The following is a 25227-nucleotide window of genomic DNA, read 5'->3' as shown; positions in this document are numbered from 1 at the left end:
GGTGTGTTTCCAGTCCATCTCTTCTCTTTGTGCGATCATCTGATGAACAAAGTCGCCGCCGGCAAACAGGCAGCCATACAGAGTAACGTTGGCAAGCCATGGAAAGCGTTTAACCGCTTCTTTTAATACCGCTTTCCTCATTTTCAACACGTTCATTTTGAACTGCGGTGTTCTACGACAACAGAACACAGTAGAATATAATCGTGTAGTCCATTGTTGGGTGAAACTTCAAAAGTAAAGTTGTCTTCTGCCTTTCCAAACCCTCCTAGGTGAAGAAACACACACGTTGAGAGAGGGAGGCACCGGTCGGTCAGTGGCAGAAACAGCGGCCCTGGAGCAGGTTATAGGTTAAGTGCCCTACCCAAGGGCACAATGGCGGGATAGATATTTTAAAGTTCCTCCTATTCACACACTTGGCATGCCAGCTAAATGTAGTCTACGCTTGTATACCTGAGATTATTATCTGATGTTAGTGAGCAAGCAGAACTCGACAATACATTCATTTTAGCCAAAAGGTTTAGATGTTACTTCCAACCATTAAAGTACCGTTACACGCATTCTTACATCTGCTTGTTTTAGTGAGAAAGTTAAACGGCTCCATCACAAACGTCCCACAAGACCGTGTTGTAACGCACCAAATCTGCCATCATTCCGTTGGGTCTCTTCATTTTGGAATCGAAACAGGAATGGTCCATATTTAGCTCTCCCGTCATAGCTCATCTAGCCTATTTAACGATTAGGACTACACACATTCTATCCTTATAACGACGGACTAATTTGATAATAGGAAGAGTATCGAAATACGTTACATTTAAAGCATTTCATTCGTCCATTCTAGATCATCCCGTCCCTGTATACCGACGTCCCTGTATACCGACCAGTACCGTACAGTATCAGGTTGCTATCCACGAAATCCATCCTCTGCGTCAACCGCTAATCTAGAGGATTGTCCCGTGAGGCGCTCAGATGTATAGCGCGCTTCAACAACTCCACAAATATACAATGACCCCTGTTAGTTTTTAGAGTGGTGGGCACGCGGATTTTAAACCAATCAAATGTGTTGTTAATCTGTAAAGCTGCGAGCACTGGACACCGTACTTCACTTTTACACGCATGTATGGTGGCCGGCAGGTACTTTTACGCACAGCTTGTTCTCTCTACCTCTTACCCCTCCCTCTACCTCTCTCTCTCTCTCTCTCTTTCAGATGTTTGGCATCGGAAACATATATTTACATTGCCAAAGCAAGTGAAAGGGATAATAAATACAAGTGAAATAAACAATCCAAAATGAAAAGTAATCATTACACTCACAAAAGTTCCAAATGAATAGATTCACTTCACATCTCTCTATCGCGCGCGCACATAGAACACTCACACAGAGCAATCAACATGTAAAACCACATTCTAGATTATTCTGATTGGATAAGCATACCAAGTTGTTGTTTTCTAAGAGGTTTTCTGCCTGAAATGCTTTAACCAACGATGACAAGTTTTGACAACAGTTTGATTTATATAACCTTAGAGCTCAAATAAATACAGCGTATTTTGCCGACGTATCATCGATAGGTGGTCTTGAAACGGTATACAGACAGAGAGCCATTTCTGTCTATCGCCACTAGGGGGTGCTCTGGAAACGGTATACAGACAGAGAGATATTTCTGTCTATCGCCACTAGGGGGTGCTCTTGAAACGGTATACGGACAGAGAGACATTTCTGTCTATCACCACTAGGGGGTGCTCTTGAAACGGTATACGGACAGAGAGCCAGGGCTCTTCATGTGGCTATATACTGTATATTATTCTGTTTTTAGATTGAGATTTTACTGAGATCCCCATTAGCCGATTCCAATGGCGACAATGGCTTGTCTTCCTGGGTCCGACACATAACGAAAAAGACATCACAGACAAAAATACTTTACGATTGACAAACATTTTAAAACGTTAATATGTCGGGGAGAGGGGTTGTGTTGTGAGATGTTGTTTTATTCGTAAAAAAAAAAAAGAAGCTAATTTAGCTGTTTGTTTTGACTACTAATAAAACAAATGTAGACTGAACTGTATGCTATTTTTATACCATAATAATAGCATTGTGTCTTAGTCCACGGATTGATAAAGCCTCATGGTGATGCACCGTCGAGAGCATCCTGACCGTTCGCATCGCCGCCTGGTATGGCAACTGCTCGGCATCTGACCGTAAGATCGCTACAGAGGGCCCAGTACATCACCGGGGCCAAGCTTCCTCCCATCCAGGACCTATATACCAGGCGGTGTCAGAGGAACGGCCAAAAAATTGTCAGAGACTCCAGTCATCCAAGTCATAGTCTGTTTTCTCTACTACCGCACAGTAAGCGGTACCGCTCCTTAACAGCTTTTACCCCCCAAGAAGCCATAAGACTGCTGAACAATTAATCAAATGGTCACTGGACAATCTACATTGACCCCTCCCTCTTGTACACTGCTGCTACTCGCTGTTTATTGTCTATGCATAGTCACTTCACCCCTACCTACATGTACAAATGACCTCAACTAACCTGTACCCTCACACTGACTCGGTACCGGTGCCCCCTGTATATAACCTCCACACTGACTCAGTACCGGTACCCCCTGTATATAGCCTCGTTATGTTATTGTTTTTATTTTTGACTTTAGTTTATTTGGTAAATCATTTCTTAACTCTTCTTGAACTGCGCTGTTAATTAAGGGCTTGTAAGTCAGAATTTCACTGTGAGGTCTACACTGTTGGTTAAGGGCTTGTCAGTAAAGCATTTCACTGTGAGGTCTACACTGTTGGTTAAGGGCTTGTAAGTAAAGCATTTCACGGTAAGGTCTACACTGTTGGTTAAGGGCTTGTAAGTCAGCATTTCACTGTGAGGTCTACACTGTTGGTTAAGGGCTTGTAAGTCAGCATTTCACTGTGAGGTCTACACTGTTGGCTAAGGGCTTGTAAGTCAGCATTTCACTGTAAGGTCTACACTGTTGGTTAAGGGCTTGTCAGTAAAGCATTTCACTGTGAGGTCTACACTGTTGGTTAAGGGCTTGTAAGTCAGCATTTCACTGTGAGGTCTACACTGTTGGTTAAGGGCTTGTAAGTAAGCATTTCACGGTAAGGTCTACACTGTTGGTTAAGGGCTTGTAAGTCAGCATTTCACTGTGAGGTCTACACTGTTGGTTAAGGGCTTGTAAGTCAGCATTTCACGGTAAGATCTACACTGTTGGTTAAGGGCTTGTAAGTAAGCATTTCACGGTAAGGTCTACACTGTTGGTTAAGGGCTTGTAAGTCAGCATTTCACGGTAAGGTCTACACTGTTGGTTAAGGGCTACACTGTTGGTTAAGGGCTTGTAAGTAAGCATTTCACGGTAAGGTCTACACTTGTATCCGATGCATGTGACAAATAAAGTTTGATTTGATTTGATAGCTGTCATGATTCAGTCACTTAGGGTCGACTGCAGTACATGTATTCTCAATCACATGCATATTTTGGCGATGATAAAATGGCCATACAATAAAATCGCACAGTTAGAATGTAAATTTATTTGGTTGAGACTTGACTTGGGATGTTTATGCCAATGCATCATCCGAGTTTCATCAGTGGTTTTAACTATCACACAGCAAGGCTATTGTATCACATTTGCAACTCAGAGGGCGGGCACACGGAGAGGAAGACTGGGCGATATCCTTCTTCTATTGGCTAGTGGAGCTGCCGATCAGCAGAAAGCCCAGTAAATTGTTTGGTTTTTTTTGGACTGGCGCAAGAACGTCTTTGCTTTGGTCGGTAGCCGAAACGGCATCGAACTTTAGAATGACCAGAAACTAAGTCCGAATCAGGTAGGATTCGCTATCGCATTATTTAATAGGCTACATGAAGCGTTTACTAATGTCTCGAATATTACTTTTGATGTGCTATGAACTGGCTTACTTGGGTGTTTTCTTTTACATTTTCTGGAAATGTATTGTTTCCTGAGGGTTGGTGAAAGCCAAGCCCTCGATGCTTTACTTTCATTCATCATCAACAATAACCTCAATTGTGTGAAGTGCATATGTATCGATAAAGGCATGTTGGGTGATGGCTTCTTGTGAAACGGGGGTGTTTTAGAATTACGGAAGTTGATTTTGAGCGAGTATGGGCATGTTTTTCTGTTGCGCAAAGTTGCGTTGCATCTCCGTGTCATCCGCTCGCTACGTGATAATAATAGTTGCGGTCGAAGCTCCACACTCGTCTTTATGTGAGCATCTGTCATAACTTTCCACGTTGAACACACAATGACAGACAGTAGAATGACACGTCTGATGGAGGATTCTAGTGATTCTAATGATTGTAGTAGCCTACTGCTGGATATGGTGAAATTAAATACAAGGTCTAGAAATAACTATCAGAATGGCAGTTGTCCAAAGTGATGAGATTTTGTAGGTTACTAAATCAATCAATCCATCAAATCAATAAAATTTGATTTATAAAGCCCTTTTTACATCAGCCGATGTCACAAAGTGCTGTACAGAAACTCAGCCTAAAACCCCAAACAGCAAGCAATGCAGGTGTAGAAGCACGGTGGCTAGGAATGATTATACTGGATAGTGATTATGGAATAAGATTTGTTACTTTCCTTTCTTGACTTAGCTATCAGCAACACTCATAGAATTAAAGAGTAGACATGCCAGTAGGACTGTTTCCTAGCAACAGATCAAGACGTATCTATAGGTCAGTGGTCTATGTTCATAGCAAGTCCGAAAGCCAAACCCACTGTATGGATTTCAGTGCATACGCGAAGTCCTGAAAAACAACGTTTGCGTCCCAAATAGCATCATATTCCCTACATAGTGCACTAACTTTTGACCAGGACCGTAGCAGACTTTGTTTCAGCTGGAGTGAGGGTGATTTCATGCTTCACTGACAGCATCTTCTCAACAATAGTCTGAGGCTTTCTGCGATCAACATTGTGTGTGTGTGTGATTATCCATGTGACCTGAATGTTCCTCCCACGCTGGGGTGAATCTGTTATATTGCTCCAAGATTACTGACTTTAAATCCTGTGTGTGTGTGTGGAGGGAGGGAGGGAGGGGGTCTAGTCTTAGAAGTGGGGCATACACATTCACGCCATACTATCTCTGTCACACACACTATCTCTGTCACATGTAAATGCATGTGACAGAGATGAGAGAGAGAGAGAGACCAGGGCCAATGGAGATCAGACCCAACAGTAGTGCACTACATAGGGACTAGGGTTCTATTTGTGATGTAGCCAGTGTGTTCAGGCAGGAGGCCCGGTCTGAATCTAGGTCACCAGCAGCAGCATCAGTGGCAGCAGCATCACATAAACAACACTGTAGCATACACCTCTAACACACACACACACACTCATATACACACTTTCGTACACTCTCAAGCGCACACACACACTCACAAAGTTCTCCATCTTTCTAGTCCCAACATCGGTGCTAACTCAGTCCTAACCAACGTTCCCTCTAAACTGAGCGCAGCGCGCAGTGGCCTGAGATTGCTGCACAGCAAGAAATATCAGCCCACTGAGAGAAGCACGAGATTGAACTTTACTCAACTTTCTAGAGTGTGTTCCCTGTTAGTTAACACCAATCTACATTTCACTTTACTGTGGCGACAGTGGCCAATTTCAATGCAATCATACCTGAAACAAAACTACCCATGCAAGAGATTTTGTTGAAGGCAGAACGCGTCAGAGTAGGATTCTATTGAGCACGACTCAGCCCGTGCTCTACACAGACTGGTGGGGCATAACCAATCAGAACTGCAGTTAGGCCTATATGCAAATAGATCATTGCCATATATGGATCTGTGGCATTTCCTTTAAACTGGACTGTGTTTACAGCTGTGGTATCACTGACGTCGCTCGTCCAAATATTTATACGTTCTTAATTCCATTCCTTTAACTGAGATTTGTGTGTATATGTTGTGAAATTGTTAGATATTATTTGCACTGTCGGAGCTAGGAAACACAAGCATTTCACTACACCCGCAATAACATCTGCTGAACACGTGTATGTGACCAATAACATCTGCTGAACACGTGTATGTGACCAATAACATCTGACTTGATAGTGAGTAGATGTGCTTGTTTTGAGATCAAACCAAGAGCAGCATGTAGCCACGTGTCCACATTTTGAGTTCATATCCTTTACTAGTCAGTGAGTTATTAGCCCAGTTATAGATCATTAGTAGTCAGTAGTAGGGGAGTGATTGCTTCCTACAAGAGCACAACACATTTCTAGACAAGCAGGTCAGGTAAAGAGCTTTCCTTTGTCTTTAAAGGGACAGTGTTGTATTTTGAGACAGGCGTGAATAAACTAAGTAGCCAATAGGCAGAGGGCAGCATCATGTGTCTGATTCTCTGTAATAATGCTATGGGAATAATCATGCATTTTATTTTGTAAAGTGTAAACAACACGACAACATTTTCAGTCACCTCCTTGTCTGAAGGACATGTAGATAAACAGGTTCATGTCAAGCCCTGTATGTTTTTTTTTTCTTCAAAAGTCTCATGGAATGTCGGCCGACATTGAACACCACACATTGGTTGCTACTGTAGGCTGAATGACAGAACAGCTGTTTACATGTTAAATTGTTATTGGATGCATTTTCTCAATTGTTGTTGATGGTAGACCCCTATGATAGGCCACTCTGGTAGGCCACTCTGGTAGGCCACTCTGGTAGGCCTACATTATGATCACATAGCCATAGTAGCCTACTTGACCACTGTTAAAACTAGAGGTCGACCGATTAATCGGCACGGCCGATTTAATTAGGGCAGATTTCAAGTTTTCATAACAATCGGTAATTGGCATTTTTGGACGCCGATTATGGCATTGCTCTCCACGAGGAGACTGACTGGCAGGCTGACCACCTGTTACTCCACGAGGAGACTGAGTGGCAGGCTGACCACCTGTTACTCCACGAGGAGACTGAGTGGCAGGCTGACCACCTGTTACACGAGTGCAGCAAGGAGCCAAGGTAAGGTGCTAGCTAGCATTAAACTTATCTTATAAAAAACAATCAATCTTCACATAATCACTAGTTAACTACACATGGTTGATGATATTACTAGTGTAACTAGCTTGTCCTGCGTTGCATATAATCGATGCGGTGCCTGTTAATTTATCGTCGAATCTAATTACCTAATACCTAGTTACCTAATTCGCCAAACGGGTGATGATTTAACAAAAGCGCATTTGCGTCAGGGTATATGCAGCAGTTTGGGCCGCCTGGCTCGTTGAGAACTGTGTGAAGACCATTTATTTCTAACAAAGACCGTAATTAATTTGCCAGAATTTTACATAATTATGACATAACATTGAAGGTTGTACAATGTAACAGCAATATTTAGACTGATGGATGCCACCCGTTAGATAAAATACAGAACGGTTCCGTATTTCACTGAAAGAATAAACGTTTTGTTTTGGTAGTTTCCAGATTTGACCATATTAATGACCAAAGGCTCGTATTTTTGTGTGTTATTATATTATAATTAAGTCTATGATTTGATATTTGATAGAGCAATCTGACTGAGCGGTGGTAGGCAGCAGCAGGCTCTTAAGCATTCATTCAAACAGCACTTTACTGCGTTTGCCAGCAGCTCTTCGCAATGCTTGCTTCACAGCGCTGTTTATGACTTCAAGCCTATCAACTCCCGAGATTAGGCTGACAATACTAGTGTGCCTATAAGAACATCCAATAGTCAAAGGCTAATGAAATACAAATGGTATAGAGAGAAATAGTCCTATAATTCCTACAATAACTACAACCTAAAACTTCTTACCTGGGAATATTGAAGACTCAGGTTAAAAGGAACCACCAGCTTTCATATGTTCTCATGTTCTGAGCAAGGAACTCAAACGTTAGTTTTCTTACAAGGCACATATTGCACTTTTACTTTCTTCTCCAACACTTTGTTTTTGCATTATTTAAACCGAATTGAACATGTTTCATTATTTGAGACTAAATAGATTTAATTTATGTTTTATATTAAGGTAAAATAAGTGTTCATTCAATATTGTTGTAATTGTCATTATTACAAATATATATATATATATATATATATATATATATATATATAAATAAATCGGCCGATTAATCGGTATCGGCTTTTTTTTTGATCCTCCAATAATCGGTATCGGTATTGGCGTTGAAAAATCATAATCGGTTGACCTCTAGTTAAAACTGTAACTTAAAGCAGGTACAGCCTCAGTGTTCACAGTAAAACTGTAACTTAAAGCAGGTACAGCCTCAGTGTTCACAGTAAACGCACCCTGGAAGTTGCACACAATTTTTACAACGTTCAAGTTAGTGCTCAGCAGACCTGAAACCTGAAATTTGCTTAGTGCCTAAAAATGTTTGAGGTAACTCTGTGCCAGGACAGACAGGGAAAGGAAGCTGCTGTAGCAGCCAATAGCCAGACCTGCAGAGTTATATCGACTTTTTGACATCACTGTGACACTACTAACACCTTCCTGTTTGGTTTTCATGTTGGCGGCACACAGGTACAACAGGAATATATGGAATGGAAAATATGGCCTGAATATATTAATTGATATGAATCTGAATATTGTATCTGTAACCCCCAACTAAAAAAGGAACAAATTAATATAAATGTGGTCAGTAGTGGACATTTCCTGTATTTACCAAATCATGAGACCAAACCAACACACAAGTCAAGAGTTATCATAAAGTCCATCTTTAATTATTATGAGCTCCATCACAACCCTGTGACTCTCAGATCAATTCAGTGTCTATCAGTGAATTCTCTGAGAGTCCCTTACACATTGCAACTGAGATCCTTTATAGCAAAGACACACATAGCCAGACAGCATTGGCTATAAATTATCGTTCAGCTTTGTCTCCTAAACTATGTTCTTATCTCGCTCTTGGTACCACTCAGGACCATTAAAACAAAACCTCATCAACAGGCATATATCAAATACACCCCTCCTGGACTTGATCACAGAGACACAGTGACTGGCACACAGACATTGTGGAGCCAAGAGATAATTGGTTCCCCCTCAATCATCCCTTCACATGGTTTAAAAAAGATAAGTAACTCACATATCATGAAAATAAAACATCTTATCTATGTTACCCAACTATTCTGATTAATCCCCAACAGGTCACACAAATTAGGACTTTTTTGTTGTTGATTATCTTTAGGAGCCCTGAGAGAGACAGAGACTGTGTGCTATAATCTGTAGGATTCTAGAGACAGTGTGCTATAATCTGTAGGATTCTAGAGACAGTGTGCTATAATCTGTAGGATTCTAGAGACTGTGTGTTATAATCTGTAGGATTCTAGAGACTGTGTGTTATAATCTGTATGATTCTAGAGACGGTGTGTTATAATCTGTAGGATTCTAGAGACAGTGTATTATAATCTGTAGGATTCTAGAGACAGTGTGTTATAATCTGTAGGGTTCTAGAGACAGTGTGTTATAATCTGTAGGATTCTAGAGACTGAGAACAGCTACCAACAACAACCCACACCCTTTTAGAAAACTTTCTGAAAAACATACACTAGTTATTTTCTAACAGATCAGTGACAAAGAAGCACATCTCAATATGCTCTAGTGTAACTGTGTCTGTGTGGTTCTGTTAGATTGACTGTGTCTGTGTGGTTCTGTTAGATTGACTGTGTGGTTCTGTTAGATTGACTGTGTGGTTCCGTTAGATTGACTGTGTGGTTCTGTTAGATTGACTGTGTCTGTGTGGTTCTGTTAGATTGTCTGTGTGGTTCTGTTAGATTGACTGTGTGGTTCTGTTAGAGTGTCTGTGTGGTTCTGTTAGATTGTCTGTGTGGTTCTGTTAGATTGACTGTGTGGTTCTGTTAGATTGACTGTGTGGTTCTGTTAGATTGACTGTGTGGTTCTGTTAGATTGTCTGTGTGGTTCTGTTAGATTGTCTGTGTCTGTGTGGTTCTGTTAGATTGTCTGTGTCTGTGTGGTTCTGTTAGATTGACTGTGTCTGTGTGGTTCTGTTAGATTGACTGTGACTGTGTGGTTCTGTTAGATTGACTGTGTCTGTGTGGTTCTGTTAGATTGTCTGTGTGGTTCTGTTAGATTGACTGTGTCTGTGTGGTTCTGTTAGATTGTCTATGTGGTTCTGTTAGATTGACTGTGTCTGTGTGGTTCTGTTAGATTGACTGTGTGGTTCTGTTAGATTGTCTGTGTGGTTCTGTTAGATTGACTGTGTCTGTGTGGTTCTGTTAGGCCTACAGTCACAGTCAATCTATCTGTTAGGTCTGTAGATTGAACCAAAGATGTCCGCAGGGGGAGATGGAACCACTCTCTGCATCCCAAATGGCACCCTACTCCCTAAATACTGGACTCCGTTTTACCAGGGGGAGTTCTTTAAGGGACAGACCACGTGCTTTGTTTTATCCGTCTGGAGGGAAACGGGGTGGGTTCAGCCCAGTGGGTCATGTGGTTCCACTGGTGTTGTTGTCCTGCAACACTAACTCTGACCCTCCCGGTGTCTGTGTGTGTTCGACAGTCGTACCGCGACCCTTTGAACAGTCTCACTCAATCAATCAATCAATCAATCAATCAATCAATCAATCAATCAATCAATGACCCTCCCAGATGTCCTCACTAAGGTGTGTGTTTGGGGGTAGGGTAGGATACATTGTGTACACTGGGATGGCTTCTAGTGAAAACCTGTCCATCTCCTCTTTCTGCCTCTGGTGAAACCAGTCTTTATACAGTCTGTGTGAAACCAGTCTTTATACAGTCTGTGTGAAATCAGTCTTTATACAGTCTATGTCTGAAATCAGTCTTTATACAGTCTATGTCTGAAACCAGTCTTTATACAGTCTGTGTGAAATCAGTCTTTATACAGTCTATGTCTGAAACCAGTCTTTATACAGTCTATGTCTGAAACCAGTCTTTATACAGTCTATGTGTGAAACCAGTCTTTATACAGTCTATGTGTGAAACCAGTCTGTATACAGTCTATGTGTGAAACCAGTCTTTATACAGTCTATGGGCGAAAACAATGCACTTGAGATGGAGGTTTTAGTGAAGACTGAAGTAAGCTTCTTCTATCCTGTACCTTCAGCCAAACTACCTCAGCATGTTCTGGTCTGGTACAGGCTTCTTCTATCCTGTACCTTCAGCCAAACTACCTCAGCATGTTCTGGTCTGGTGCAGGCTGTACTGTACCTTCAGCCAAACTACCTCAGCATGTTCTGGTCTGGTACAGACTATCCTGTACCTTCAGCCAAACTACCTCAGCATGTTCTGGTCTGGTACAGACTACTCTATCCTGTACCTTCAGCCAAACTACCTCAGCATGTTCTGGTCTGGTACAGACTACTCTATCCTGTACCTTCAGCCAAACTACCTCAGCATGTTCTGGTCTGGTACAGACTACTCTATCCTGTACCTTCAGCCAAACTACCTCAGCATGTTCTGGTCTGGTGCAGGCTTCTTCTATCCTGTACCTTCAGCCAAACTACCTCAGCATGTTCTGGTCTGGTGCAGGCTTCTTCTATCCTGTACCTTCAGCCAAACTACCTCAACATGTTCTGGTCTGGTACAGGCTGTACTCTACCTTCAGCCAAACTACCTCAGCATGTTCTGGTCTGGTACAGGCTTCTTCTATCCTGTACCTTCAGCCAAACTACCTCAGCATGTTCTGGTCTGGTACAGACTGTACTGTACCTTCAGCCAAACTACCTCAGCATGTTCTGGTCTGGTACAGACTGTACTCTACCTTCAGCCAAACTACCTCAGCATGTTCTGGTCTGGTACAGGCTTCTTCTATCCTGTACCTTCAGCCAAACTACCTCAGCATGTTCTGGTCTGGTACAGGCTGTACTCTACCTTCAGCCAAACTACCTCAGCATGTTCTGGTCTGGTACAGGCTGTACTCTACCTTCAGACAAACTACCTCAGCATGTTCTGGTCTGGTACAGACTGTACTCGAACCCATAGCATCAGTAGAGCTCTTTTGTGTCATACCCATGGATTTCTGTTTGTATCTGCTATGAAGTCATCTTGAATGTGAATAGGGACTATCTGCTTGAAGCTGGTTGCTGCTAGTGTTTGGTCTCTGGTTGGCTGGTTGCTGCTAGCGTCTGGTCTCTGGTTGGTTGCTGCTAGTGTCTGGTCGGCTGGTTGCTGCTAGTGTCTGGTCTCTGGTTGGCTGGTTGCTGCTAGTGTCTGGTCTCTGGTTGGCTGGTTGCTGCTAGTGTCTGGTCTCTGGTTGGCTGGTTGCTGCTAGTGTCTGGTCTCTGGTCGGCTGGTTGCTGCTAGTGTCTGGTCTCTGGTTGGCTGGTTGCTGCTAGTGTCTGGTCTCTGGTTGGCTGGTTGCTTTACTCCAGTTTAAGGGGAGTGGTTTGATCTGTTTTTCACATCATTGTCAGACATCCTCTACTCTCCTCTTATCTCCCCTACTGTCTCTCCTCACTGCTGTCTCTCTGGTGTACAAGCTACTGTCTCTCCTCACTGCTGTCTGTCTGGTCTACAAGCTACTGTCTCTCCTCACTGCTGTCTGTCTGGTCTACAAGCTACTGTCTCTCCTCACTGCTGTCTGTCTGGTCTACAAGCTACTGTCTCTCCTCACTGCTGTCTGTCTGGTCTACAAGCTACTGTCTCTCCTCACTGCTGTCTGTCTGGTCTACAAGCTACTGTCTCTCCTCACTGCTGTCTGTCTGGTCTACAAGCTACTGTCTCTCCTCACTGCTGTCTGTCTGGTCTACAAGCTACTGTCTCTCCTCACTGCTGTCTGTCTGGTCTACAAGCTACTGTCTCTCCTCACTGCTGTCTGTCTGGTCTACAAGCTCCTGTCTCTCCTCCCTGCTGTCTGTCTGGTCTACAAGCTACTGTCTCTCCTCACTGCTCTCTGGTCTACAAGCTACTGTCTCTCCTCACTGCTGTCTGTCTGGTCTACAAGCTCCTGTCTCTCCTCCCTGCTGTCTGTCTGACCCTCCTTGTTGTAGTACTGTGGTGGTGCAGAGCGTCAAACTGACTTCAGGGGAAATACACACGTTCAACGCTGTCAGAGTGAAGAGTATCAGACCACAGGGACACGAAGTTACAAACATCCGCTAATGACGTGTGTGTGTGTGTGTGTGTAGGAGCCAGGCGGTACAGCAGGATGTCTATAGAAGCTGAGGCGTTGCTGCAGGAGGCTAAGGAGAGTATAGAAGCAGCTCAGAATTACAGGAGCGAACTACAACAACGCCTACATGGACTCAGCCAAGCACGCAAACAGGTAACAACAACGCCTACATGGACTCAGCCAAGCACGCAAACAGGTAACAACACAACTACACTGGTCCAACCCTCACTCAAACAGGTAACAACACAACTACACCGGTCCAACCCTCACTCAAACAGGTAACAACACAACTACACCGGTCCAACCCTCACGCAAACAGGTAACAACACAACTACACCGGTCCAACCCTCACGCAAACAGGTAACAACACAACTACACTGGTCCAACCCTCACGCAACCAGGTAGTAACACAACTACACTGGTCCAACCCTCACGCAAACAGGTAACAACACAACTACACTGGTCCAACCCTCACGCAAACAGGTAACAACACAACTACACCGGTCCAACCCTCACGCAAACAGGTAACAACACAACTACACCGGTCCAACCCTCACGCAAACAGGTAACAACACAACTACACCGGTCCAACCCTCACGCAAACAGGTAACAACACAACTACACCGGTCCTACCCTCACGCAACCAGGTAACAACACAACTACACCGGTCCAACCCTCACGCAAACAGGTAACAACACAACTACACCGGTCCTACCCTCACGCAACCAGGTAACAACACAACTACACCGGTCCTACCCTCACGCAACCAGGTAGTAACACAACTACACCGGTCCAACCCTCACGCAACCAGGTAACAACACAACTACACCGGTCCAACCCTCACGCAACCAGGTAACAACACAACTACACCGGTCCTACCCTCACGCAAACAGGTAACAACACAACTACACCGGTCCTACCCTCACGCAAACAGGTAACAACACAACTACACTGGTCCAACCCTCACGCAACCAGGTAACAACACAACTACACTGGTCCAACCCTCACGCAACCAGGTAACAACACAACTACACTGGTCCAACCCTCACGCAAACAGGTAACAACACAACTACACCGGTCCAACCCTCACGCAACCAGGTAACAACACAACTACACTGGTCCAACCCTCACGCAAACAGGTAACAACACAACTACACTGGTCCAACCCTCACGCAAACAGGTAACAACACAACTACACTGGTCCAACCCTCACGCAAACAGATAACAACACAACTACACTGGTCCAACCCTCATTCAGATTAGAGGTCGACCTACGGCCGATTAATTAGCTCCGATTTCAAGTTTTCATAACTATCGGTAATCTGCATTTTTGGACACCCATTCTGGCCGATTACATTGCAATGGGGCGGCAGGGTAGCCTGGTGGTTAGAGTGTAGGGGCGGCAGGGTAGCTTGGTGGTTAGAGAGTTGGACTCGTAACCGGAAGGTTACCGGAAGGTTGCAAGTTCAAACCCCCGAGCTGACAAGGTACAAATCTGTCGTTCTGCCCCTGAACAGGCAGTTAACACACTTACAATGACGGCCTAGGAACACTAGGCCGTCATTGAAAATAAGAATGTGTTCTTAACTGACTTGCCTAGTTAAATAAAGGTAAAAATAAAAAAAATGTAATCCACGAGGAGACTGAGTGGCAGGCTGACCACCTGTTACTCCACGAGGAGACTGAGTGGCAGGCTGACCACCTGTTACTCCACGAGGAGACTGAGTGGCAGGCTGACCACCTGTTACTCCACGAGGAGACTGACTGGCAGGCTGACCACCTGTTACTCCACGAGGAGACTGAGTGGCAGGCTGACCACCTGTTACTCCACGAGGAGACTGAGTGGCAGGCTGACCACCTGTTACTCCACGAGGAGACTGAGTGGCAGGCTGACTACCTGTTACACGAGTGCAGCAAGGAGCCAAGGTGAGGTGCTAGCTAGCATTAAACTTATCTTATAAAAAACAATCAATCTTCACATAATCACTAGTTAACTACACATGGTTGATGATATTACTAGTTTATCTAGCTTGTCCTGCGTTGCATATAATTAATTTGCCAAACGGGTGATGATTTAACAAAAGCACAATCGTTGGACGATTCTGTACCATAAACATCAATGCCTTTCTTAAAATCAATACAGTATATATTTAGTTAAAATAAATTCATGTTAGCAGGCAATATTAATTAGGGAAATTGTGTCATTTCTCTTGCGTTCAGTGCAAGCAGAGTCAGGGTATATGTAACAGTTTGGGCCGCCTGGCTCGTTGCAAACTAATTTGCCAGAATTTTACATAATTATGACATTACATTGAAGGTTGTGCAATGTAACAGGAATATTTAGACTGATGGATGCCACCCGTTAGATAAAATACAGAACGGTTCCGTATTTCACTGAAAGAATAAATGTTTTGTTTTGGTAGTTTCGAGATTTGACCATATTAATGACCCAAAGCTCGTATTTCTGTGTGTTATTATGTTATAATTAAGTCTATGATTTGATAGAGCAGTTTGACTGAGCGGTGGTTGGCAGCAACAGGCTCGTAAGTATTCATTCTAACAGCACTTTACTACGTTTGCCAGCAGCTCTTCGCTGTGCTTCAAGCATTGAGCTGTTTATGACTTCAAGCCCATCAACTCCAGAGATTAGACTGACAATACTAAAGTGCCTATAAGAACATCCAATAGTCAAAGGTATATGAAATACAAACGGTATAGAGAGAAATAGTCCTATAATTCCTATAATAACTACAACCTAAAACTTCTTACCTGGGAATATTGAAGACTCATGTTAAAAGGAACCACCAGCTTTCATATGTTCTCATGTTCAGTATCGGTGTTGAAAAATCATAATCGTTCGACCTCTAATTCAGATAAATCAATTAGCTGAATAATCAGGGCCGGAACTAAAGACTGCACAGCCAAGAGTTCTCCAGGACCATTCATCTAGTATCAGGAAGATGTTACAGCCTTCCCTCTCCCCTCCCCCTCTCCCTCCTCCCTCCCCCCCCCCCCTCTCCCCTCCCCTTCCTCCCTCTCCCCCTTCCTCCCTCCTCCCCCTCTCTCCCCTCCTCCTCTCCCCCCTCCCCCTCTCTCCTCCCCCTCTCTCCCCTCCTCCTCTCCCCCCTCCTCCCTCCCTCCCTCTCCCCTTTCCTCCCTCTCCCCTCCCCTTCCTCCCTCCCTCTCCCGCTCTCCCCCCTCCTCCCTCTCCCCTTCTCCCTCTCCTCCCTCTCCCCTCCCCCTCTCTATCCCCCTTCAGGCTAATTGTAAACGATGTTGTTATTTCCTGCTCCTCTAAAAGTAAAACAGAGAAAGAGAGGTATATGAAAAGAGAGAGAGAGACAAACACGACTGATTGGCCAAACCGGAGGCGGAGTCGTCCTACTCACGAACTTAAAAGCCCATTCTATTGAGAACAGGCTGTTTAGTTCAGGGAAGGACTTCATGTGCATCTGTAACATCCATCCATCTGGCGACAGATCAGATGTTTCCGTCCCCCCCCCCACCCCAGAGAGATGTTTCCATCCAGCTGACGTGTTGCAGGTGAAAGGCAGTGTGTGATGACGTAGTGTGTATAAAACAACTACTTCTGTGGTTCAATTCCCATCTACTGAATAGGGGGTGTAACGGTACTGGCGCTGAATCGTTCAGTATGGGGCCCTCGGTTCGGTCTGCACTGTGAAACCCGGACACATGAAATCTATATATTTTTTAAATACACGAGGTCTATAGGCTGTACGGGCCCCTGTATATAGTCTCCATACTGACTCTGTACTGTACCGGTGCCCCCTGTATGTAGCCTCCACACTGACTCAGTACCGGTGCCCCCTGTATATAACCTCCACACTGACTCAGTACCAGTACCCCCTGTATATAACCTCCACACTGACTCAGTACCAGTACCCCCTGTATATAACCTCCACACTGACTCAGTACCGGTACCCCCTGTATATAACCTCCACACTGACTCAGTACCGGTACCCCCTGTATATAACCTCCACATTGACTCTGTACCGGTACCCCCTGTATATGACCTCCACACTGACTCAGTACCGGTACCCTCTGTATATAACCTCCACACTGACTCAGTACCAGTACCCCCTGTATATAACCTCCACACTGACTCAGTACCGGTACCCCCTGTATATAGCCTCCACACTGACTCAGTACCGGTACCCCCTGTGTATAACCTCCACACTGACTCGGTACCGGTGCCCCCTGTATATAACCTCTATACTGACTCTGTACCGGTACCCCCTGTATATAACCTGCACACTGACTCCGTACCGGTACCCCCTGTATATAACCTGCACACTGACTCAGTACCGGTACCCCCTGTATATAACCTGCACACTGACTCAGTACCGGTACCCCCTGTATATAACCTCCACACTGACTCGGTACCGGTGCCCCCTGTATATAACCACACTGACTCAGTACCGCTACCCCCTGTATATAGCCTCCACACTAACTCAGTACCGCTACCCCCTGTATATAGCCTCCACACTAACTCAGTACTGTTACCCCCTGTATATAACCTCCACACTAACTCAGTACTGTTACCCCCTGTATATAGCCTCCACACTAACTCAGTACCGCTACCCCCTGTATATAGCCTCCACACTAACTCAGTACTGTTACCCCCTGTATATAACCTCCACACTAACTCAGTACCGGTACCCCCTGTATATAGCCTCCACACTGACTCAGTACTTACGAACTTACGAACTTCACCCTCTCGCAAGCATTTCAGCAAACGGGTAGTACCCGCTCTGTATAACCGAGAGAACGGGTAGTACCCTCTCTATATAACCGAGAGAACGGGTAGTACCCCCTCTATATAACCGAGAGAACGGGTAGTACCCCCTCTATATAACCGAGAGAACGGGTAGTACCCCCTCTATATAACCGAGAGAACGGGTAGTACCCCCTCTATATAACCGAGAGAACGGGTAGTACCCCCTCTATATAACCGAGAGAACGGGTAGTACCCCCTCTATATAACCGAGAGAACGGGTAGTACCCTCTCTATATAACCGAGAGAACGAGTAGTACCCGCTCTATATAACCGAGAGAATGGGTAGTACCCCCTCTATATAACCGAGAGAACGGGTAGTACCCCCTCTATATAACCGAGAGAACGGGTAGTACCCCCTCTATATAACCGAGAGAACGGGTAGTACCCCCTCTATATAACCGAGAGAACGGGTAGTACCCCCTCTATATAACCGAGAGAACGGGTAGTACCCCCTCTATATAACCAAGAGAACAGGTAGTACCCGCTCTATATAACTGAGAGAACGGGTAGTACCCGCTCTATATAACCAAGAGAGAACGGGTAGTACCCCCTCTATATAACCAAGAGAGAACGGGTAGTACCCCCTCTATATAACCAAGAGAGAACGGGTAGTACCCCCTCTATATAACCAAGAGAGAACGGGTAGTACCCCCTCTATATAACTGAGAGAACGGGTAGTACCCCCTCTATATAACCAAGGAAACGGGTAGTACCCCCTCTATATAACTGAGAGAACGCCAAAGTTATCAATGAATTGAAACAGACACTTTTCTACAGACTGGTTCTGTTATGCTGCTCTCTGGGCCCACTGTTCCCACCCCATTATCTGGCACACATCTCTCTCCTTTCCCAGCTGTAGAGTCCAGTTTTGGGCCATTTTTCCCATAACCACCCTCTTCCCCAGGGATGAGTCATCATCACTGTAATATGAGACGAGGCAGGCAGGAAAAGCTGCTCTGTCACACACACACAGATTACCAGGATGGTGTGACGTCCGTGAGCAGTGTGTGTGCCTTAGATACTTCTGGCTTCTGGAAGAGAGGGAGTCAAAACATCCTGTAGTTGTCTCTCTCTGGTCTCTCTCTCTCTGGTCTCTCTCTCTCTGGTCTCTCGCTCTCTCTCTCTCTGGTCTCTCTCTCTCTGGTCTCTCTCTCTCTGGTCTCTCTCTCTCTGGTCTCTCTCTCTCTGGTCTCTTTCTCTCTGGACTCTCTCTCTGGTCTCTCTCTGGTCTCTCTCGCTCTGGTCTCTCTGGTCAGTCTCTCTCTCTCTGGTCTCTCTCTCGCTCTCTGGTCTGTCTCTCGCTCTCTGGTCTGTCTCTCTCGCTCTCTGGTCTGTCTCTCTCGCTCTCTGGTCTGTCTCTCTCGCTCTCTGGTCTGTCTCTCTCGCTCTCTGGTCTGTCTCTCTCTCTCTCTGGTCTGTCTCTCTCTCTCTCTCTGGTCTGTCTCTCTCTCTCTCTCTCTCTCTCTGGTCTCTCTCTCTCTCTCTCTCTCTCTCTCTCTCTGGTCTCTCTCTCTGGTCTCTCTCTCTCTCTGGTCTCTCTCTCTGTCGTCTCTCTCTCTCTCTGGTATCTCGCTCTCTCTCTCCTCTCACTCTCTCTCTCTCTGGTATCTTGCTCTCTCTAACTCCTCTCTCTCTCTCATACCTCTTATCTCTCTCTCCCCAGCCTGTATGCCCTCTACTCCCAATGGACATGTCATTGTATTCCAGATGACAATATTAGCTTTCCCATCCTTCACCGTCCCAAAATATACATTATCTTTGGCAACATCCCAAATGGCACCCTATTCCCTCCATAGTGAACTACCTTTGGGTCCTGGTCAAAATGAGTTCACTATATAGAGAATAGGGTGCCATTTAGGATACTGCCCTTATCTCCACAAAACTGATAGACACCAGGAAGTGATGCAATGGCTCCAGTGAGGCATTTCCTGTGTCCTGCTGTCCAAACACACTGATCTCTGATAGTGTTCTATGTAGGTCTTTCCATCCTCATCCAACTATTATTTTCTCTTGTTTATCAGTGCAGCTCCTCTGCTCTTCTGTTTCCTTCTCTCTCTCGCTCGCTCACTGGTCTCTCTCGCTCACTGGTCTCTCTCTCACTGGTCTCTCTCTCACTGGTCTCTCTCTCACTGGTCTCTCTCACTGGTCTCTCTCACTGGTCTCTCTCACTGGTCTCTCTCACTGGTCTCTCTCACTGGTCTCTCTCGCTCACTGGTCTCTCGCTCACTGGTCTCTCTCTCTCTCTCTCTGGTCTCTCTCTCTCTCTGGTCTCTCTCTCTCTCTCTGGTCTCTCTCTCTCTCTCTGGTCTCTCTCTCTCTCTCTGGTCTCTCTCTCTCTCTCTGGTCTCTCTCTCTCTCTCTCACTGGTCTCTCTCTCTCTCACTGGTCTCTCTCTCTCTCACTGGTGTCTCTCTCTCTCTCACTGGTCTCTCTCTCTCTCTCACTGGTCTCTCTCTCTCTCTCACTGGTCTCTCTCTCTCTCTCACTGGTCTCTCTCTCTCACTGGTCTCTCTCTCTCACTGGTCTCTCTCTCTCTCACTGGTCTCTCTCTCTCTCACTGGTCTCTCTCTCTCTCTCACTGGTCTCCCCTTCTCTTTCTGGTCTTTCTCTCTCTCTGGTCTCTCTCTCACTGGTCTCTCTCTCTCACTGGTCTCTCTCTCTCTGGTCTCTCTCTCTCTCTCTGGTCTCTCTCTCTCTCTCTGGTCTCTCTCTCTCTCTCTGGTCTCTCTCTCTCTCTCATAGTCATAGTGAGAGGAGGACTGTCAGTCAGTGGGTGTGTCCCAAAAAGCTCCCTATATAGTGCACTACTTTTGACCAGAGCTCTATTGGCCCTTCCTCCCTTATGGGCCCCTCCTCTCTATGAGCGCTAGTGCACTATAAAGACACTAAGGGTGCCATTTGGGACTGAGACAGTCTGGTAGTTTCATAATGACAGGAGTTCAGCTCAGCATGATTGTCTGTTAAGAGGAACTGAAACAGAGACTAAGTTTCACTGCAAACGACTAACCACCAGCTTCCTGTTCCGTTGGGGGACTGGTTACGACTGGTTACGATTTGGAAACAGTGCGTTTTAGCATTTTTGGTACAAAGTTAGCATATCAATTGAACCTCTCCCACCCCCTCTCTCTCTCTTCCTCCTCTCTCTTCCTCTCCTCTCGCTCCTCCAGGTACGAGGCAGCTCGTCTCAGGCCAGAGAGGGGTTGAAGCGTCATTTCTCAGAGCTCCAGACGGCTGTGACCCGCCTCCTGACGGAGCGTCTGAGCGTGCTCCTTAGCGAGGTGGACGTCATCGAGCAGGACAGCGTTCGACCGTTGGACGACTGTCAGAAACTCATAGAACACGGAGTCAACACTGCAGACGAGCTGCTCCGAGAGGGTGAGGTGTAGATAGACGGAGGGACGCATGGTTCAAATCCCCGAGCCCTTGAGCAAGGCACTTAACAAGGTGACCCTGGCCGTGACCCCACTCCCTGAGACTGTCTCAGGGGGAGTAGGGATATGCAAAATACACATGTCCCTTACACACTGTGTGTAACAGGACTAATATAATATAATAATATAATCACCTCACAAATTATTATGACTCTTACACACCGTCAGAATCATGTTTCTCCTGTCCTCCTCTTCCTCCTCAGTACCATCAGAATCATGTTTCTCCTGTCCCCCTCTTCCTCCTCCTCAGTACTATCAGAATCATGTTTCTCCTCTTCCTCCTCCTCCTCAGTACCGTCAGAATCATGTTTCTCCTGTCCTCTTTCTCCTCCTCAGTACCGTCAGAATCATGTTTCTCCTCTTCCTCCTCCTCCTCCTCCTCAGTACCGTCAGAATCATGTTTCTCCTGTCCCCCTCTTCCTCCTCCTCAGTACTATCAGAATCATGTTTCTCCTCTTCCTCCTCCTCCTCAGTACCGTCAGAATCATGTTTCTCCTGTCCTCTTTCTCCTCCTCAGTACCGTCAGAATCATGTTTCTCCTGTCCTCCTCTTCCTCCTCCTCCTCCTCCTCAGTACCGTCAGAATCATGTTTCTCCTGTCCTCCTCTTCCTCCTCCTCCTCCTCCTCAGTACCATCAGAATCATGTTTCTCCTCCTCCTCCTCCTCCTCAGTACCATCAGAATCATGTTTCTCCTCTTCCTCCTCCTCCTCCTCCTCCTCAGTACCATCAGAATCATGTTTCTCCTCCTCCTCAGTACCATCAGAATCATGTTTCTCCTCCTCCTCCTCAGTACCATCAGAATCATGTTTCTCCTCCTCCTCCTCCTCCTCCTCCTCAGTACCATCAGAATCATGTTTCTCCTCTTCCTCCTCCTCCTCCTCCTCAGTACCATCAGAATCATGTTTATCCTCCTCCTCCTCCTCAGTTCCATCAGAATCATGTTTCTCCTCCTCCTCTTCCTCCTCCTCCTCCTCCTCAGTACCATCAGAATCATGTTTCTCCTGTCCTCTTCCTCCTCCTCAGTTCCATCAGAATCATGTTTCTCCTGTCCTCTTCCTCCTCCTCAGTTCCATCAGAATCATGTTTCTCCTCCTCCTCTTCCTCCTCCTCCTCAGTACCATCAGAATCATGTTTCTCCTCCTCCTCCTCCTCCTCAGTACCATCAGAATCATGTTTCTCCTCCTCCTCCTCAGTACCATCAGAATCATGTTTCTCCTCTTCCTCCTCCTCCTCCTCCTCCTCCTCCTCAGTACCATCAGAATCATGTTTCTCCTCTTCCTCCTCCTCCTCCTCCTCCTCCTCAGTACCATCAGAATCATGTTTCTCCTCTTCCTCCTCCTCCTCCTCCTCCTCCTCAGTACCATCAGAATCATGTTTCTCCTCCTCCTCCTCAGTACCATCAGAATCATGTTTCTCCTCCTCCTCCTCAGTACCATCAGAATCATGTTTCTCCTGTCCTCCTCCTCCTCAGTACCATCAGAATCATGTTTCTCCTGTCCTCCTCCTCCTCAGTACCATCAGAATCATGTTTCTCCTGTCCTCCTCCTCCTCAGTACCATCATAATCATGTTTCTCCTGTCCTCTTCCTCCTCCTCCTCAGTACCATCAGAATCATGTTTCTCCTGTCCTCCTCCTCCTCAGTACCATCAGAATCATGTTTCTCCTCCTCCTCCTCCTCCTCAGTACCATCAGAATCATGTTTCTCCTGTCCTCCTCCTCCTCAGTACCATCAGAATCATGTTTCTCCTCCTCCTCCTCAGTACCATCAGAATCATGTTTCTCCTGTCCTCCTCCTCCTCAGTACCATCAGAATCATGTTTCTCCTCTTCCTCCTCCTCCTCCTCCTCCTCCTCCTCAGTACCATCAGAATCATGTTTCTCCTCCTCCTCAGTACCATCAGAATCATGTTTCTCCTCCTCCTCCTCCTCCTCCTCCTCCTCCTCAGTACCATCAGAATCATGTTTCTCCTCTTCCTCCTCCTCCTCCTCCTCCTCAGTACCATCAGAATCATGTTTCTCCTCCTCCTCCTCCTCAGTTCCATCAGAATCATGTTTCTCCTCCTCCTCTTCCTCCTCCTCCTCCTCCTCAGTACCATCAGAATCATGTTTCTCCTGTCCTCTTCCTCCTCCTCAGTTCCATCAGAATCATGTTTCTCCTCCTCCTCTTCCTCCTCCTCCTCAGTACCATCAGAATCATGTTTCTCCTCCTCCTCCTCCTCCTCAGTACCATCAGAATCATGTTTCTCCTCCTCCTCCTCAGTACCATCAGAATCATGTTTCTCCTCTTCCTCCTCCTCCTCCTCCTCCTCCTCCTCCTCAGTACCATCAGAATCATGTTTCTCCTCCTCCTCCTCAGTACCATCAGAATCATGTTTCTCCTCTTCCTCCTCCTCCTCCTCCTCCTCCTCCTCAGTACCATCAGAATCATGTTTCTCCTCCTCCTCCTCAGTACCATCAGAATCATGTTTCTCCTCCTCCTCCTCAGTACCATCAGAATCATGTTTCTCCTCTTCCTCCTCCTCCTCCTCCTCCTCCTCCTCCTGAGTACCATCAGAATCATGTTTCTCCTCCTCCTCCTCAGTACCATCAGAATCATGTTTCTCCTGTCCTCCTCCTCCTCCTCAGTACCATCAGAATCATGTTTCTCCTGTCCTCCTCCTCCTCAGTACCATCAGAATCATGTTTCTCCTGTCCTCCTCCTCCTCAGTACCATCAGAATCATGTTTCTCCTGTCCTCCTCCTCCTCAGTACCATCATAATCATGTTTCTCCTGTCATCTTCCTCCTCCTCCTCAGTACCATCAGAATCATGTTTCTCCTGTCCTCCTCCTCCTCAGTACCATCAGAATCATGTTTCTCCTCCTCCTCCTCCTCCTCCTCCTCAGTACCATCAGAATCATGTTTCTCCTCTCCTCCTCCTCCTCAGTACCATCAGAATCATGTTTCTCCTGTCCTCCTCCTCCTCAGTACCATCAGAATCATGTTTCTCCTCCTCCTCCTCAGTACCATCAGAATCATGTTTCTCCTCTTCCTCCTCCTCCTCAGTACCATCAGAATCATGTTTCTCCTCCTCCTCCTCCTCCTCCTCATTACCATCAGAATCATGTTTCTCCTCCTCCTCCTCATTACCATCAGAATCATGTTTCTCCTGTCCTCTTCCTCCTCCTCCTCAGTACCATCAGAATCATGTTTCTCCTGTCCTCTTCCTCCTCCTCCTCAGTACCATCAGAATCATGTTTCTCCTGTCCTCTTCCTCCTCAGTACCATCAGAATCATGTTTCTCCTCCTCCTCCTCAGTTCCATCATGTTTCTCCTGTCCTCTTCTTCCTCAGTACCATCAGAATCATGTTTCTCCTGTCCTCTTCCTCCTCCTCCTCAGTGATCTCCTATGTAATGATTCATACTGTAATTAAACACTGATTAAAGGTTGTAATCCCTCCCCCTGTCTCCAGGTGAGGTAGCTATCCGTTGTGGTCTGGGGGAGAAGGAGGACCTGCTGGGGTGTTTCACCAAGAAGGCCCTTCAGATCCATCTGGACAGGTGAAGGAGAGAGAGGGAGTTGTCAGACTCTCTTTCACTATGTCATAACTTTAAGACGACAATGTAAAGGTTAACTCGGCGTGTGTTTATTTTAACCGTGTGTGTGTGTGTTTATTTTAACCGTGTGTGTGTGTGTGGTGTGTGTGTGTGGTGTGTGTGTGTGTGTCTCAGCCTCCCGGAGGTACCAGTGTTAGTAGACGTGCCGTGTGTGTCTGCCCAGCTGGATGACTCTCTGCTGTACGCGGTGAGAGACAGAGTGTCACGACACGGATCAGTCTCTTCACACCCTCCAGTCCAGATAGAGGAGCTCCAGGAGAGACCTGGCAGTGTGTTAGTACGCTGGTGTAAGGTGAGGACACACACACACACTCTACAGGTGTTTT

The 25227-nt window shown here is 45.9% G+C and overlaps 2 protein-coding genes across 8 annotated transcripts in view; one reads left to right on the top strand and one right to left on the bottom strand.

Annotated features, from left to right (window-relative positions):
• Positions 1-2019, bottom strand: part of LOC110538810 (mpv17-like protein) — a 12592-nt gene extending 10573 nt beyond the window's left edge. For 3 of the 6 annotated variants that reach the window (XR_005035666.2, XR_016486136.1, XR_005035665.2), the window contains exon 1: positions 1-2019. This exon is cut by the window's left edge and continues 166 nt beyond it. Coding sequence is in view for 3 of the 6 variants with exons in the window: in XM_021625787.3 (XP_021481462.3) it covers positions 1-156 (156 nt within the window). In the remaining 3 variants the exon portion in view is untranslated. The other 3 variants (XM_021625787.3, XM_021625788.3, XM_021625789.3) reach the window with 3 other exon arrangements.
• A 1444-nt stretch (positions 2020-3463) lies between these two features.
• Positions 3464-25227, top strand: part of crlf3 (cytokine receptor like factor 3) — a 30298-nt gene continuing 8534 nt past the window's right edge. For both annotated transcript variants that reach the window (XM_090197744.1, XM_090197743.1), the window contains exons 1-5: positions 3464-3826; positions 13093-13229; positions 21042-21254; positions 24762-24844; positions 25016-25193. In XM_090197744.1, coding sequence (XP_090053870.1) covers positions 13113-13229; positions 21042-21254; positions 24762-24844; positions 25016-25193 — 591 coding nt within the window. In that variant the 5' untranslated portion in view covers positions 3464-3826; positions 13093-13112. The remainder of the gene's footprint in view (positions 3827-13092; positions 13230-21041; positions 21255-24761; positions 24845-25015; positions 25194-25227) is intronic.

This window comes from Oncorhynchus mykiss, chromosome 13, assembly GCF_057628025.1.
Source record: "Oncorhynchus mykiss isolate SJ-2025 chromosome 13, ASM5762802v1, whole genome shotgun sequence".
Classification (NCBI taxonomy): Eukaryota; Metazoa; Chordata; class Actinopteri; order Salmoniformes; family Salmonidae; genus Oncorhynchus; species Oncorhynchus mykiss.
The sequence above is the reverse complement of the archived record's forward strand: the minus strand, read 5'-3'. Positions and strand labels throughout refer to the sequence as shown.